The 19,578-nt window shown below is 46.5% G+C and overlaps 1 protein-coding gene across 1 annotated transcript in view; it reads left to right on the top strand.

The window, feature by feature from the left end:
- Positions 1–18,768, top strand: part of LOC115823833 (putative uncharacterized protein DDB_G0282133) — a 53,624-nt gene extending 34,856 nt beyond the window's left edge. Inside the window, exons 14-20 of the mRNA XM_030787856.1 lie at positions 265–416; positions 11,280–11,396; positions 13,694–13,797; positions 14,318–14,489; positions 15,021–15,131; positions 15,188–15,291; positions 18,480–18,768. Of these exons, the coding sequence (XP_030643716.1) occupies positions 265–416; positions 11,280–11,396; positions 13,694–13,797; positions 14,318–14,489; positions 15,021–15,131; positions 15,188–15,291; positions 18,480–18,768 (1,049 nt within the window). The remainder of the gene's footprint in view (positions 1–264; positions 417–11,279; positions 11,397–13,693; positions 13,798–14,317; positions 14,490–15,020; positions 15,132–15,187; positions 15,292–18,479) is intronic.
- The last annotated feature ends 810 nt before the right edge of the window (positions 18,769–19,578 follow it).

The raw sequence follows: 19,578 nt of genomic DNA, 5'->3' as shown, positions 1-19,578 counted from the left end.
AACCAACAGCCACAAGAGTATCTCCAACAGCAACACCAAATGTACAGCCGACTGCTAGTCCTTCTTCAACAAGCAGCACTGCTGAAGCCACAACAGAGACCAATCCGCCATCTACCACTTTCAGTTCGGCTACAACAGAACGCCAGACAAGCACAACATCTGCCAACACAACCACACAGGAGACCGCTACCGTATCACCAAAAGGGGTATCAGACTTATCAACAACTACACAACTTCCAACAACTAGCATTCCTTCTTCTACAGCAACTACCGAGAAGATATCCACAACCAGTGTCGTGACATCGACAAGCAAAGCACCATCTACGACATTCAAACCGTCAACGACAGAAAGCAAGACTAGCACTACCTCTTCAGTGACATCCACACAAGAGACAACAACCGTGCAAACAACAAGCGCAACACAACCTCCAACACCCTCACAAAATCCAACAATCACCACGACACGTGCGCCATCGACAACTTTCAATCCAACAACGACAGAAGGTCAGACAAGCACATTGGCAGTCACAACGGCAGGAGAGACTACAACAGTGCAGTCAACAACAACAAGAGTATCTCCAACAACAACACCAAATGTACAGCCATCTGCTAGTCCTTCCTCAACCAGCAGCACTGCTGAAGCCACAACAGAGACCCATCCGCCATCTACCACGTTCAGTCCAACAACAATAAAAGGTCAGACAAGCACTTTGGCAGTTACAACGACAGGAGAGCCTACAACAGTGCAACCAACAGCCACAAGAGTATCTCCAACAGCAACACCAAATGTACAGCCGACTGCTAGTCCTTCTTCAACAAGCAGCACTGCTGAAGCCACAACAGAGACCAATCCGCCATCTACCACTTTCAGTTCGGCTACAACAGAACGCCAGACAAGCACAACATCTGCCAACACAACCACACAGGAGACCGCTACCGTATCACCAAAAGGGGTATCAGACTTATCAACAACTACACAACTTCCAACAACTAGCATTCCTTCTTCTACAGCAACTACCGAGAAGATATCCACAACCAGTGTCGTGACATCGACAAGCAAAGCACCATCTACGACATTCAAACCGTCAACGACAGAAAGCAAGACTAGCACTACCTCTTCAGTGACATCCACACAAGAGACAACAACCGTGCAAACAACAAGCGCAACACAACCTCCAACACCCTCACAAAATCCAACAATCACCACGACACGTGCGCCATCGACAACTTTCAATCCAACAACGACAGAAGGTCAGACAAGCACATTGGCAGTCACAACGGCAGGAGAGACTACAACAGTGCAGTCAACAACAACAAGAGTATCTCCAACAACAACACCAAATGTACAGCCATCTGCTAGTCCTTCCTCAACCAGCAGCACTGCTGAAGCCACAACAGAGACCCATCCGCCATCTACCACGTTCAGTCCAACAACAATAAAAGGTCAGACAAGCACTTTGGCAGTTACAACGACAGGAGAGCCTACAACAGTGCAACCAACAGCCACAAGAGTATCTCCAACAGCAACACCAAATGTACAGCCGACTGCTAGTCCTTCTTCAACAAGCAGCACTGCTGAAGCCACAACAGAGACCAATCCGCCATCTACCACTTTCAGTTCGGCTACAACAGAACGCCAGACAAGCACAACATCTGCCAACACAACCACACAGGAGACCGCTACCGTATCACCAAAAGGGGTATCAGACTTATCAACAACTACACAACTTCCAACAACTAGCATTCCTTCTTCTACAGCAACTACCGAGAAGATATCCACAACCAGTGTCGTGACATCGACAAGCAAAGCACCATCTACGACATTCAAACCGTCAACGACAGAAAGCAAGACTAGCACTACCTCTTCAGTGACATCCACACAAGAGACAACAACCGTGCAAACAACAAGCGCAACACAACCTCCAACACCCTCACAAAATCCAACAATCACCACGACACGTGCGCCATCGACAACTTTCAATCCAACAACGACAGAAGGTCAGACAAGCACATTGGCAGTCACAACGGCAGGAGAGACTACAACAGTGCAGTCAACAACAACAAGAGTATCTCCAACAACAACACCAAATGTACAGCCATCTGCTAGTCCTTCCTCAACCAGCAGCACTGCTGAAGCCACAACAGAGACCCATCCGCCATCTACCACGTTCAGTCCAACAACAATAAAAGGTCAGACAAGCACTTTGGCAGTTACAACGACAGGAGAGCCTACAACAGTGCAACCAACAGCCACAAGAGTATCTCCAACAGCAACACCAAATGTACAGCCGACTGCTAGTCCTTCTTCAACAAGCAGCACTGCTGAAGCCACAACAGAGACCAATCCGCCATCTACCACTTTCAGTTCGGCTACAACAGAACGCCAGACAAGCACAACATCTGCCAACACAACCACACAGGAGACCGCTACCGTATCACCAAAAGGGGTATCAGACTTATCAACAACTACACAACTTCCAACAACTAGCATTCCTTCTTCTACAGCAACTACCGAGAAGATATCCACAACCAGTGTCGTGACATCGACAAGCAAAGCACCATCTACGACATTCAAACCGTCAACGACAGAAAGCAAGACTAGCACTACCTCTTCAGTGACATCCACACAAGAGACAACAACCGTGCAAACAACAAGCGCAACACAACCTCCAACACCCTCACAAAATCCAACAATCACCACGACACGTGCTCCATCGACAACTTTCAATCCAACAACGACAGAAGGTCAGACAAGCACATTGGCAGTCACAACGGCAGGAGAGACTACAACAGTGCAGTCAACAACAACAAGAGTATCTCCAACAACAACACCAAATGTACAGCCATCTGCTAGTCCTTCCTCAACCAGCAGCACTGCTGAAGCCACAACAGAGACCCATCCGCCATCTACCACGTTCAGTCCAACAACAATAAAAGGTCAGACAAGCACTTTGGCAGTTACAACGACAGGAGAGCCTACAACAGTGCAACCAACAGCCACAAGAGTATCTCCAACAGCAACACCAAATGTACAGCCGACTGCTAGTCCTTCTTCAACAAGCAGCACTGCTGAAGCCACAACAGAGACCAATCCGCCATCTACCACTTTCAGTTCGGCTACAACAGAACGCCAGACAAGCACAACATCTGCCAACACAACCACACAGGAGACCGCTACCGTATCACCAAAAGGGGTATCAGACTTATCAACAACTACACAACTTCCAACAACTAGCATTCCTTCTTCTACAGCAACTACCGAGAAGATATCCACAACCAGTGTCGTGACATCGACAAGCAAAGCACCATCTACGACATTCAAACCGTCAACGACAGAAAGCAAGACTAGCACTACCTCTTCAGTGACATCCACACAAGAGACAACAACCGTGCAAACAACAAGCGCAACACAACCTCCAACACCCTCACAAAATCCAACAATCACCACGACACGTGCGCCATCGACAACTTTCAATCCAACAACGACAGAAGGTCAGACAAGCACATTGGCAGTCACAACGGCAGGAGAGACTACAACAGTGCAGTCAACAACAACAAGAGTATCTCCAACAACAACACCAAATGTACAGCCATCTGCTAGTCCTTCCTCAACCAGCAGCACTGCTGAAGCCACAACAGAGACCCATCCGCCATCTACCACGTTCAGTCCAACAACAATAAAAGGTCAGACAAGCACTTTGGCAGTTACAACGACAGGAGAGCCTACAACAGTGCAACCAACAGCCACAAGAGTATCTCCAACAGCAACACCAAATGTACAGCCGACTGCTAGTCCTTCTTCAACAAGCAGCACTGCTGAAGCCACAACAGAGACCAATCCGCCATCTACCACTTTCAGTTCGGCTACAACAGAACGCCAGACAAGCACAACATCTGCCAACACAACCACACAGGAGACCGCTACCGTATCACCAAAAGGGGTATCAGACTTATCAACAACTACACAACTTCCAACAACTAGCATTCCTTCTTCTACAGCAACTACCGAGAAGATATCCACAACCAGTGTCGTGACATCGACAAGCAAAGCACCATCTACGACATTCAAACCGTCAACGACAGAAAGCAAGACTAGCACTACCTCTTCAGTGACATCCACACAAGAGACAACAACCGTGCAAACAACAAGCGCAACACAACCTCCAACACCCTCACAAAATCCAACAATCACCACGACACGTGCGCCATCGACAACTTTCAATCCAACAACGACAGAAGGTCAGACAAGCACATTGGCAGTCACAACGGCAGGAGAGACTACAACAGTGCAGTCAACAACAACAAGAGTATCTCCAACAACAACACCAAATGTACAGCCATCTGCTAGTCCTTCCTCAACCAGCAGCACTGCTGAAGCCACAACAGAGACCCATCCGCCATCTACCACGTTCAGTCCAACAACAATAAAAGGTCAGACAAGCACTTTGGCAGTTACAACGACAGGAGAGCCTACAACAGTGCAACCAACAGCCACAAGAGTATCTCCAACAGCAACACCAAATGTACAGCCGACTGCTAGTCCTTCTTCAACAAGCAGCACTGCTGAAGCCACAACAGAGACCAATCCGCCATCTACCACTTTCAGTTCGGCTACAACAGAACGCCAGACAAGCACAACATCTGCCAACACAACCACACAGGAGACCGCTACCGTATCACCAAAAGGGGTATCAGACTTATCAACAACTACACAACTTCCAACAACTAGCATTCCTTCTTCTACAGCAACTACCGAGAAGATATCCACAACCAGTGTCGTGACATCGACAAGCAAAGCACCATCTACGACATTCAAACCGTCAACGACAGAAAGCAAGACTAGCACTACCTCTTCAGTGACATCCACACAAGAGACAACAACCGTGCAAACAACAAGCGCAACACAACCTCCAACACCCTCACAAAATCCAACAATCACCACGACACGTGCGCCATCGACAACTTTCAATCCAACAACGACAGAAGGTCAGACAAGCACATTGGCAGTCACAACGGCAGGAGAGACTACAACAGTGCAGTCAACAACAACAAGAGTATCTCCAACAACAACACCAAATGTACAGCCATCTGCTAGTCCTTCCTCAACCAGCAGCACTGCTGAAGCCACAACAGAGACCCATCCGCCATCTACCACGTTCAGTCCAACAACAATAAAAGGTCAGACAAGCACTTTGGCAGTTACAACGACAGGAGAGCCTACAACAGTGCAACCAACAGCCACAAGAGTATCTCCAACAGCAACACCAAATGTACAGCCGACTGCTAGTCCTTCTTCAACAAGCAGCACTGCTGAAGCCACAACAGAGACCAATCCGCCATCTACCACTTTCAGTTCGGCTACAACAGAACGCCAGACAAGCACAACATCTGCCAACACAACCACACAGGAGACCGCTACCGTATCACCAAAAGGGGTATCAGACTTATCAACAACTACACAACTTCCAACAACTAGCATTCCTTCTTCTACAGCAACTACCGAGAAGATATCCACAACCAGTGTCGTGACATCGACAAGCAAAGCACCATCTACGACATTCAAACCGTCAACGACAGAAAGCAAGACTAGCACTACCTCTTCAGTGACATCCACACAAGAGACAACAACCGTGCAAACAACAAGCGCAACACAACCTCCAACACCCTCACAAAATCCAACAATCACCACGACACGTGCGCCATCGACAACTTTCAATCCAACAACGACAGAAGGTCAGACAAGCACATTGGCAGTCACAACGGCAGGAGAGACTACAACAGTGCAGTCAACAACAACAAGAGTATCTCCAACAACAACACCAAATGTACAGCCATCTGCTAGTCCTTCCTCAACCAGCAGCACTGCTGAAGCCACAACAGAGACCCATCCGCCATCTACCACGTTCAGTCCAACAACAATAAAAGGTCAGACAAGCACTTTGGCAGTTACAACGACAGGAGAGCCTACAACAGTGCAACCAACAGCCACAAGAGTATCTCCAACAGCAACACCAAATGTACAGCCGACTGCTAGTCCTTCTTCAACAAGCAGCACTGCTGAAGCCACAACAGAGACCAATCCGCCATCTACCACTTTCAGTTCGGCTACAACAGAACGCCAGACAAGCACAACATCTGCCAACACAACCACACAGGAGACCGCTACCGTATCACCAAAAGGGGTATCAGACTTATCAACAACTACACAACTTCCAACAACTAGCATTCCTTCTTCTACAGCAACTACCGAGAAGATATCCACAACCAGTGTCGTGACATCGACAAGCAAAGCACCATCTACGACATTCAAACCGTCAACGACAGAAAGCAAGACTAGCACTACCTCTTCAGTGACATCCACACAAGAGACAACAACCGTGCAAACAACAAGCGCAACACAACCTCCAACACCCTCACAAAATCCAACAATCACCACGACACGTGCGCCATCGACAACTTTCAATCCAACAACGACAGAAGGTCAGACAAGCACATTGGCAGTCACAACGGCAGGAGAGACTACAACAGTGCAGTCAACAACAACAAGAGTATCTCCAACAACAACACCAAATGTACAGCCATCTGCTAGTCCTTCCTCAACCAGCAGCACTGCTGAAGCCACAACAGAGACCCATCCGCCATCTACCACGTTCAGTCCAACAACAATAAAAGGTCAGACAAGCACTTTGGCAGTTACAACGACAGGAGAGCCTACAACAGTGCAACCAACAGCCACAAGAGTATCTCCAACAGCAACACCAAATGTACAGCCGACTGCTAGTCCTTCTTCAACAAGCAGCACTGCTGAAGCCACAACAGAGACCAATCCGCCATCTACCACTTTCAGTTCGGCTACAACAGAACGCCAGACAAGCACAACATCTGCCAACACAACCACACAGGAGACCGCTACCGTATCACCAAAAGGGGTATCAGACTTATCAACAACTACACAACTTCCAACAACTAGCATTCCTTCTTCTACAGCAACTACCGAGAAGATATCCACAACCAGTGTCGTGACATCGACAAGCAAAGCACCATCTACGACATTCAAACCGTCAACGACAGAAAGCAAGACTAGCACTACCTCTTCAGTGACATCCACACAAGAGACAACAACCGTGCAAACAACAAGCGCAACACAACCTCCAACACCCTCACAAAATCCAACAATCACCACGACACGTGCTCCATCGACAACTTTCAATCCAACAACGACAGAAGGTCAGACAAGCACATTGGCAGTCACAACGGCAGGAGAGACTACAACAGTGCAGTCAACAACAACAAGAGTATCTCCAACAACAACACCAAATGTACAGCCATCTGCTAGTCCTTCCTCAACCAGCAGCACTGCTGAAGCCACAACAGAGACCCATCCGCCATCTACCACGTTCAGTCCAACAACAATAAAAGGTCAGACAAGCACTTTGGCAGTTACAACGACAGGAGAGCCTACAACAGTGCAACCAACAGCCACAAGAGTATCTCCAACAGCAACACCAAATGTACAGCCGACTGCTAGTCCTTCTTCAACAAGCAGCACTGCTGAAGCCACAACAGAGACCAATCCGCCATCTACCACTTTCAGTTCGGCTACAACAGAACGCCAGACAAGCACAACATCTGCCAACACAACCACACAGGAGACCGCTACCGTATCACCAAAAGGGGTATCAGACTTATCAACAACTACACAACTTCCAACAACTAGCATTCCTTCTTCTACAGCAACTACCGAGAAGATATCCACAACCAGTGTCGTGACATCGACAAGCAAAGCACCATCTACGACATTCAAACCGTCAACGACAGAAAGCAAGACTAGCACTACCTCTTCAGTGACATCCACACAAGAGACAACAACCGTGCAAACAACAAGCGCAACACAACCTCCAACACCCTCACAAAATCCAACAATCACCACGACACGTGCGCCATCGACAACTTTCAATCCAACAACGACAGAAGGTCAGACAAGCACATTGGCAGTCACAACGGCAGGAGAGACTACAACAGTGCAGTCAACAACAACAAGAGTATCTCCAACAACAACACCAAATGTACAGCCATCTGCTAGTCCTTCCTCAACCAGCAGCACTGCTGAAGCCACAACAGAGACCCATCCGCCATCTACCACGTTCAGTCCAACAACAATAAAAGGTCAGACAAGCACTTTGGCAGTTACAACGACAGGAGAGCCTACAACAGTGCAACCAACAGCCACAAGAGTATCTCCAACAGCAACACCAAATGTACAGCCGACTGCTAGTCCTTCTTCAACAAGCAGCACTGCTGAAGCCACAACAGAGACCAATCCGCCATCTACCACTTTCAGTTCGGCTACAACAGAACGCCAGACAAGCACAACATCTGCCAACACAACCACACAGGAGACCGCTACCGTATCACCAAAAGGGGTATCAGACTTATCAACAACTACACAACTTCCAACAACTAGCATTCCTTCTTCTACAGCAACTACCGAGAAGATATCCACAACCAGTGTCGTGACATCGACAAGCAAAGCACCATCTACGACATTCAAACCGTCAACGACAGAAAGCAAGACTAGCACTACCTCTTCAGTGACATCCACACAAGAGACAACAACCGTGCAAACAACAAGCGCAACACAACCTCCAACACCCTCACAAAATCCAACAATCACCACGACACGTGCGCCATCGACAACTTTCAATCCAACAACGACAGAAGGTCAGACAAGCACATTGGCAGTCACAACGGCAGGAGAGACTACAACAGTGCAGTCAACAACAACAAGAGTATCTCCAACAACAACACCAAATGTACAGCCATCTGCTAGTCCTTCCTCAACCAGCAGCACTGCTGAAGCCACAACAGAGACCCATCCGCCATCTACCACGTTCAGTCCAACAACAATAAAAGGTCAGACAAGCACTTTGGCAGTTACAACGACAGGAGAGCCTACAACAGTGCAACCAACAGCCACAAGAGTATCTCCAACAGCAACACCAAATGTACAGCCGACTGCTAGTCCTTCTTCAACAAGCAGCACTGCTGAAGCCACAACAGAGACCAATCCGCCATCTACCACTTTCAGTTCGGCTACAACAGAACGCCAGACAAGCACAACATCTGCCAACACAACCACACAGGAGACCGCTACCGTATCACCAAAAGGGGTATCAGACTTATCAACAACTACACAACTTCCAACAACTAGCATTCCTTCTTCTACAGCAACTACCGAGAAGATATCCACAACCAGTGTCGTGACATCGACAAGCAAAGCACCATCTACGACATTCAAACCGTCAACGACAGAAAGCAAGACTAGCACTACCTCTTCAGTGACATCCACACAAGAGACAACAACCGTGCAAACAACAAGCGCAACACAACCTCCAACACCCTCACAAAATCCAACAATCACCACGACACGTGCGCCATCGACAACTTTCAATCCAACAACGACAGAAGGTCAGACAAGCACATTGGCAGTCACAACGGCAGGAGAGACTACAACAGTGCAGTCAACAGCCACAAGAGTATCTCCAACAACAACACCAAATGTACAGCCATCTGCTAGTCCTTCCTCAACCAGCAGCACTGCTGAAGCCACAACAGAGACCCATCCGCCATCTACCACGTTCAGTCCAACAACAATAAAAGGTCAGACAAGCACTTTGGCAGTTACAACGACAGGAGAGCCTACAACAGTGCAACCAACAGCCACAAGAGTATCTCCAACAGCAACACCAAATGTACAGCCGACTGCTAGTCCTTCTTCAACAAGCAGCACTGCTGAAGCCACAACAGAGACCAATCCGCCATCTACCACTTTCAGTTCGGCTACAACAGAACGCCAGACAAGCACAACATCTGCCAACACAACCACACAGGAGACCGCTACCGTATCACCAAAAGGGGTATCAGACTTATCAACAACTACACAACTTCCAACAACTAGCATTCCTTCTTCTACAGCAACTACCGAGAAGATATCCACAACCAGTGTCGTGACATCGACAAGCAAAGCACCATCTACGACATTCAAACCGTCAACAACAGAAAGCAAGACTAGCACTACCTCTTCAGTGACATCCACACAAGAGACAACAACCGTGCAAACAACAAGCGCAACACAACCTCCAACACCCTCACAAAATCCAACAATCACCACGACACGTGCTCCATCGACAACTTTCAATCCAACAACGACAGAAGGTCAGACAAGCACATTGGCAGTCACAACGGCAGGAGAGACTACAACAGTGCAGTCAACAACAACAAGAGTATCTCCAACAACAACACCAAATGTACAGCCATCTGCTAGTCCTTCCTCAACCAGCAGCACTGCTGAAGCCACAACAGAGACCCATCCGCCATCTACCACGTTCAGTCCAACAACAATAAAAGGTCAGACAAGCACTTTGGCAGTTACAACGACAGGAGAGCCTACAACAGTGCAACCAACAGCCACAAGAGTATCTCCAACAGCAACACCAAATGTACAGCCGACTGCTAGTCCTTCTTCAACAAGCAGCACTGCTGAAGCCACAACAGAGACCAATCCGCCATCTACCACTTTCAGTTCGGCTACAACAGAACGCCAGACAAGCACAACATCTGCCAACACAACCACACAGGAGACCGCTACCGTATCACCAAAAGGGGTATCAGACTTATCAACAACTACACAACTTCCAACAACTAGCATTCCTTCTTCTACAGCAACTACCGAGAAGATATCCACAACCAGTGTCGTGACATCGACAAGCAAAGCACCATCTACGACATTCAAACCGTCAACGACAGAAAGCAAGACTAGCACTACCTCTTCAGTGACATCCACACAAGAGACAACAACCGTGCAAACAACAAGCGCAACACAACCTCCAACACCCTCACAAAATCCAACAATCACCACGACACGTGCTCCATCGACAACTTTCAATCCAACAACGACAGAAGGTCAGACAAGCACATTGGCAGTCACAACGGCAGGAGAGACTACAACAGTGCAGTCAACAACAACAAGAGTATCTCCAACAACAACACCAAATGTACAGCCATCTGCTAGTCCTTCCTCAACCAGCAGCACTGCTGAAGCCACAACAGAGACCCATCCGCCATCTACCACGTTCAGTCCAACAACAATAAAAGGTCAGACAAGCACTTTGGCAGTTACAACGACAGGAGAGCCTACAACAGTGCAACCAACAGCCACAAGAGTATCTCCAACAGCAACACCAAATGTACAGCCGACTGCTAGTCCTTCTTCAACAAGCAGCACTGCTGAAGCCACAACAGAGACCAATCCGCCATCTACCACTTTCAGTTCGGCTACAACAGAACGCCAGACAAGCACAACATCTGCCAACACAACCACACAGGAGACCGCTACCGTATCACCAAAAGGGGTATCAGACTTATCAACAACTACACAACTTCCAACAACTAGCATTCCTTCTTCTACAGCAACTACCGAGAAGATATCCACAACCAGTGTCGTGACATCGACAAGCAAAGCACCATCTACGACATTCAAACCGTCAACGACAGAAAGCAAGACTAGCACTACCTCTTCAGTGACATCCACACAAGAGACAACAACCGTGCAAACAACAAGCGCAACACAACCTCCAACACCCTCACAAAATCCAACAATCACCACGACACGTGCTCCATCGACAACTTTCAATCCAACAACGACAGAAGGTCAGACAAGCACATTGGCAGTCACAACGGCAGGAGAGACTACAACAGTGCAGTCAACAACAACAAGAGTATCTCCAACAACAACACCAAATGTACAGCCATCTGCTAGTCCTTCCTCAACCAGCAGCACTGCTGAAGCCACAACAGAGACCCATCCGCCATCTACCACGTTCAGTCCAACAACAATAAAAGGTCAGACAAGCACTTTGGCAGTTACAACGACAGGAGAGCCTACAACAGTGCAACCAACAGCCACAAGAGTATCTCCAACAGCAACACCAAATGTACAGCCGACTGCTAGTCCTTCTTCAACAAGCAGCACTGCTGAAGCCACAACAGAGACCAATCCGCCATCTACCACTTTCAGTTCGGCTACAACAGAACGCCAGACAAGCACAACATCTGCCAACACAACCACACAGGAGACCGCTACCGTATCACCAAAAGGGGTATCAGACTTATCAACAACTACACAACTTCCAACAACTAGCATTCCTTCTTCTACAGCAACTACCGAGAAGATATCCACAACCAGTGTCGTGACATCGACAAGCAAAGCACCATCTACGACATTCAAACCGTCAACGACAGAAAGCAAGACTAGCACTACCTCTTCAGTGACATCCACACAAGAGACAACAACCGTGCAAACAACAAGCGCAACACAACCTCCAACACCCTCACAAAATCCAACAATCACCACGACACGTGCGCCATCGACAACTTTCAATCCAACAACGACAGAAGGTCAGACAAGCACATTGGCAGTCACAACGGCAGGAGAGACTACAACAGTGCAGTCAACAACAACAAGAGTATCTCCAACAACAACACCAAATGTACAGCCATCTGCTAGTCCTTCCTCAACCAGCAGCACTGCTGAAGCCACAACAGAGACCCATCCGCCATCTACCACGTTCAGTCCAACAACAATAAAAGGTCAGACAAGCACTTTGGCAGTTACAACGACAGGAGAGCCTACAACAGTGCAACCAACAGCCACAAGAGTATCTCCAACAGCAACACCAAATGTACAGCCGACTGCTAGTCCTTCTTCAACAAGCAGCACTGCTGAAGCCACAACAGAGACCAATCCGCCATCTACCACTTTCAGTTCGGCTACAACAGAACGCCAGACAAGCACAACATCTGCCAACACAACCACACAGGAGACCGCTACCGTATCACCAAAAGGGGTATCAGACTTATCAACAACTACACAACTTCCAACAACTAGCATTCCTTCTTCTACAGCAACTACCGAGAAGATATCCACAACCAGTGTCGTGACATCGACAAGCAAAGCACCATCTACGACATTCAAACCGTCAACGACAGAAAGCAAGACTAGCACTACCTCTTCAGTGACATCCACACAAGAGACAACAACCGTGCAAACAACAAGCGCAACACAACCTCCAACACCCTCACAAAATCCAACAATCACCACGACACGTGCTCCATCGACAACTTTCAATCCAACAACGACAGAAGGTCAGACAAGCACATTGGCAGTCACAACGGCAGGAGAGACTACAACAGTGCAGTCAACAACAACAAGAGTATCTCCAACAACAACACCAAATGTACAGCCATCTGCTAGTCCTTCCTCAACCAGCAGCACTGCTGAAGCCACAACAGAGACCCATCCGCCATCTACCACGTTCAGTCCAACAACAATAAAAGGTCAGACAAGCACTTTGGCAGTTACAACGACAGGAGAGCCTACAACAGTGCAACCAACAGCCACAAGAGTATCTCCAACAGCAACACCAAATGTACAGCCGACTGCTAGTCCTTCTTCAACAAGCAGCACTGCTGAAGCCACAACAGAGACCAATCCGCCATCTACCACTTTCAGTTCGGCTACAACAGAACGCCAGACAAGCACAACATCTGCCAACACAACCACACAGGAGACCGCTACCGTATCACCAAAAGGGGTATCAGACTTATCAACAACTACACAACTTCCAACAACTAGCATTCCTTCTTCTACAGCAACTACCGAGAAGATATCCACAACCAGTGTCGTGACATCGACAAGCAAAGCACCATCTACGACATTCAAACCGTCAACGACAGAAAGCAAGACTAGCACTACCTCTTCAGTGACATCCACACAAGAGACAACAACCGTGCAAACAACAAGCGCAACACAACCTCCAACACCCTCACAAAATCCAACAATCACCACGACACGTGCTCCATCGACAACTTTCAATCCAACAACGACAGAAGGTCAGACAAGCACATTGGCAGTCACAACGGCAGGAGAGACTACAACAGTGCAGTCAACAACAACAAGAGTATCTCCAACAACAACACCAAATGTACAGCCATCTGCTAGTCCTTCCTCAACCAGCAGCACTGCTGAAGCCACAACAGAGACCCATCCGCCATCTACCACGTTCAGTCCAACAACAATAAAAGGTCAGACAAGCACTTTGGCAGTTACAACGACAGGAGAGCCTACAACAGTGCAACCAACAGCCACAAGAGTATCTCCAACAGCAACACCAAATGTACAGCCGACTGCTAGTCCTTCTTCAACAAGCAGCACTGCTGAAGCCACAACAGAGACCAATCCGCCATCTACCACTTTCAGTTCGGCTACAACAGAACGCCAGACAAGCACAACATCTGCCAACACAACCACACAGGAGACCGCTACCGTATCACCAAAAGGGGTATCAGACTTATCAACAACTACACAACTTCCAACAACTAGCACTCCTTCTTCTACAGCAACTACCGAGAAGATATCCACAACCAGTGTCGTGACATCGACAAGCAAAGCACCATCTACGACATTCAAACCGTCAACGACAGAAAGCAAGACTAGCACTACCTCTTCAGTGACATCCACACAAGAGACAACAACCGTGCAAACAACAAGCGCAACACAACCTCCAACACCCTCACAAAATCCAACAATCACCACGACACGTGCTCCATCGACAACTTTCAATCCAACAACGACAGAAGGTCAGACAAGCACATTGGCAGTCACAACGGCAGGAGAGACTACAACAGTGCAGTCAACAACAACAAGAGTATCTCCAACAACAACACCAAATGTACAGCCATCTGCTAGTCCTTCCTCAACCAGCAGCACTGCTGAAGCCACAACAGAGACCCATCCGCCATCTACCACGTTCAGTCCAACAACAATAAAAGGTCAGACAAGCACTTTGGCAGTTACAACGACAGGAGAGCCAACAACAGTGCAACCAACAGCCACAAGAGTATCTCCAACAGCAACACCAAATGTACAGCCGACTGCTAGTCCTTCTTCAACAAGCAGCACTGCTGAAGCCACAACAGAGACCAATCCGCCATCTACCACTTTCAGTTCGGCTACAACAGAACGCCAGACAAGCACAACATCTGCCAACACAACCACACAGGAGACCGCTACCGTATCACCAAAAGGGGTATCAGACTTATCAACAACTACACAACTTCCAACAACTAGCATTCCTTCTTCTACAGCAACTACCGAGAAGATATCCACAACCAGTGTCGTGACATCGACAAGCAAAGCACCATCTACGACATTCAAACCGTCAACAACAGAAAGCAAGACTAGCACTACCTCTTCAGTGACATCCACACAAGAGACAACAACCGTGCAAACAACAAGCGCAACACAACCTCCAACACCCTCACAAAATCCAACAATCACCACGACACGTGCTCCATCGACAACTTTCAATCCAACAACGACAGAAGGTCAGACAAGCACATTGGCAGTCACAACGGCAGGAGAGACTACAACAGTGCAGTCAACAACAACAAGAGTATCTCCAACAACAACACCAAATGTACAGCCATCTGCTAGTCCTTCCTCAACCAGCAGCACTGCTGAAGCCACAACAGAGACCCATCCGCCATCTACCACGTTCAGTCCAACAACAATAAAAGGTCAGACAAGCACTTTGGCAGTTACAACGACAGGAGAGCCTACAACAGTGCAACCAACAGCCACAAGAGTATCTCCAACAGCAACACCAAATGTACAGCCGACTGCTAGTCCTTCTTCAACAAGCAGCACTGCTGAAGCCACAACAGAGGCCAATCCTCCATCTACCACTTTCAGTTCGGCTACAAGCAGAACGCCAGACAAGCACAACATCTGCCAACACAACCACACAGGAGACCATAACTGTGCAATCTACCATAACCAAAGAGCTACCATCTACAACACAGAATTCAAGAACAACTGTCATTCCTTCCTCTACAATTACTGGAGAGCAATTTTCCACAGCCATCAGTCCCCTGTCTTCTGCATTAAATCCCACAACAAATGATCGTCGAAAAACTTCTACTCTTGCAATGTCAACTATGAAACTGATCACAACTCTGTATCTATCGACCACACAACAATCTGTAACAAGAAGTCAAAATTCAAAAGCATCAACCACTCAGAGTTCCCCAACAACTGTAGAGCAACCATCAACAACAACCAATGCCCCATCTGCCACTTTCAATTCAACAACAAAAAGCCAGACAAGCACTACATCTTCAGTGTCACCTACACAAGAAACCACAACTGTACAAGCAACAATCCTAACACAATCTCCTACAATTCCACAAAATCCTGCAACAACTGCTGTTCTTCCTTCAACAAGCAATACGGAGAAACCCATGACAGAGGCCGATGTCTTATCTACCACTTTCAATTCAGTAACAACAACTGGCCAGACAACTACTGCATCTACACTGACAACAACAAAAGAGAGAACAAATGTACAATCAACAACCACAAAACAATCTCCGACAACTACACAAGATCCAAAAACAACTGCTACTCCTACCTCCAGTACCAGTAAGGTGCAAACCACTACATCATCCAGTGCCAAATCTTCCACTTTCAATCCAGCAAATCAGAAAACATCTGTGATGACAACTACACGTGCAGCCACAACAGCATCCACAGACCCACCTTCAGCAACAGAAGGTTATCTTGTTCTTCGCTTTCGAATTAGACGTCCTTATCTTGATGAGTACAGTGACTTAACCACAGACGCATACCAGGATCTTGCAAAAAATGTCACAACAGAGGTATATGGCCAAAGATGAATTGTTTTGCCTTTTCCTTTTCTAGGACAACTTCTAATGTAATTAACTTACTGTGACTACAATGTCATGTGATTTAGATTTTAAAATTCTTAAATAATCCCCTCTCTCTCCCTCTCTCTCTCTCTCTCTCTCTCTATATATATATATATATATATATATATACACACACACACACACACACACACACACACACACACATATATATATATATATCTTTTCTTTTGTACAGCTGAATAGAGGATACAGATGGAGATACCCCCTGATTTACCTAAGATGTGTTATCCTTAGATTCTGGTAAGACCCAAGAAAATCAGTAAAAGTGTGATGCACTCATTGACTCTGCCTATCTACATGCATGCCCACTCCATCTTGTACTATGCCACATATCTAAATGACATACTTTCCTATTCTGTTTTTGAGCTGCTCCTTAGTCCATATTAAGGGGAGTGTGGTATTCATTTAATTTCTTTAAGTTTTTTTTTCCACTTTCTTCTGAGATTCTGCTAAAGTGTTACTTATGTATTACTGTATGTATGACTAGTCTAGAGTTAATTAGAGTATTTGTTGTGGAATTGTTGGCATGACTTGAATATTTTTGTGCTGAGATTCATGGTGTATGGCTCCACGGAAAGGATAAAATTATTCCATTTTTTCTTTTGAATAACAGGCCTGGCTCTGTAGGTGTGGATTCTCAGCTGATCTTCAAAAACCAAACCGTGGTTCCAAACATTACAGATGCAACAGAGTCCCTGCGGCTAGGTTTAAATGAATCCATTGTCTTCTTGGATATCATTCCATCTAGCATTACTGCTGGTAGGTTTTCCAAACATGTACCCCTCTCTTTTTCTCTGTCCCCTCCTTCTCAAGTTTTCATGGTGCAACAGTTTCTATGAAACTGTTTCTATTAGCTTAAATGCTGTGATGCTAAAAATTATTATTAATATGTAGGCTTTCCTTCTCCTTTCCAATTTTTCATACAGTGCAATAGATCCATATAAACATTAATATGGACTTTTGCTGAAATTAGGAATAAAATTGCTGCTTTGGTGAATTATTATGTCTGTTCCCAACTATATGATTGTGGGATGTTTGTTGATGTCATTTTCTTTATTGGACAGATGAGCGAAATTTCACCAGTTCAACTGTACACCCCCAAACCTCAAGTCCATTTACAAAACTCACTTCTATTTCAACTACCACAATCAAAACGATGCAACCAAAAATCACGACCAATGCTCCATCTACCACTTTCAATCCAACAACAATAGAACATCAGACAATCACACTTGCAATGACAACAACCGTGGAAAGTCAGATGACCACAACAACTTCAGTAACATCTAAAAAAGTGAGCACAACTGTGCAACCAACAATAACCAATGAGTCACCCACAACTACACTGTCTTCAACAATGGTCATTCCTACTTCAACAACCAATACACAACAATCCACTGTAACAACCAATGCCTCATCTGCCATTTACAACCCAACAACAACAGAACATCAGTCAACAATTGCATCTTCAGTAACGCCTAATCAAGAGACTACAACTGCACAAACAACAAGCACAAAGCAGACTCCAGCATTTTCAGAAAATCCAACCACTACTGCAGCTATTTCGACAACCACTGAAGAGCAACCAACAACCACAGTCAAACTCCCACTTTTTACTTTCAATCCAACAGTGATGGAAAGTCAGACAAGCACAGAACCTGCAGCTACAACTACACAAGAAACGACAACCATAGTAACAACAATAACCAAAGAACTGCCGACAACTCCACAGCATTCAACAACTGCCATTCCGTCTTCTGCAACTACTATGGAGAAACCCACTACAACAAGCAGTGGCCTATCCACCACTTTCAATCCAATGACACTAAGCATGGTTACCATTACATCTTCAGTAACATCTACACAGGAGACCACAACCGTACAACCAACAAGCAGAACAGAGTCTTCCACGTCTTCTAAAAATCCAACAACAACTGCAGCTAGAACTTCCAATACTACTGTGGCACAAACAACAACTACTTTATCCACTACAAAATATGCTCCATCCACCACTTTCAACACAGCAGTAACAGAACATCAGACAAACGCAGAATCTGCAACATCAGCTTCATCTGCTGCTACAGAAATCCAAGCAACAACATCAGAAACTCCTACAGACATTCAGGAGCCCACAACTACAACTACAACAACTACAGTTCTGCCAGTAAATACAACACATGCTCTAGGATCTACATTCAGTCCAGCAACAATGGGAACACAGAAAACTACACAACCAGCAATCACATCACAAACCACTGAAGCACTTCCAATGACCACAACAGTTCCTCCAGCAACAACTTTAAGGGCAAAATCTACAACTACTCCCACTGTAGCACCTCCTATATTACAAAGTACAAAAGTACAACCAACTTCCAGAACAACTGCAAGCACCCCAACTCAAAGTACATCTCCATCTAATACAGTGCGAACCACAACTAATTCACATTTCCCAACATTTGCTCCTACCCAAACATCCACTACAGCTTCAACCAAATTTACAAGTGCCACACTGAAACCATCTACCACCAAACATCGGACAACCACTTCTCATTCTGTATCTACTGCTGCAACAACAACAACTACAACAAGACCCGCAACAACAACAGCATCTACTGATCCTCCATTGCCATCAGAAGGCTATCTTTTTCTTCGCTTCCGAATTGTGCGTGTCTTTATTGAACAATACAATAACCCAAGTACGCCAGAGTATCAGGATCTTGCAAGAAATGT

Source organism: Chanos chanos, chromosome 11 (genome assembly GCF_902362185.1).
Source record: "Chanos chanos chromosome 11, fChaCha1.1, whole genome shotgun sequence".
NCBI classification, from domain to species: domain Eukaryota; kingdom Metazoa; phylum Chordata; class Actinopteri; order Gonorynchiformes; family Chanidae; genus Chanos; species Chanos chanos.
This window is presented reverse-complemented; position numbering and strand designations above follow the sequence as displayed.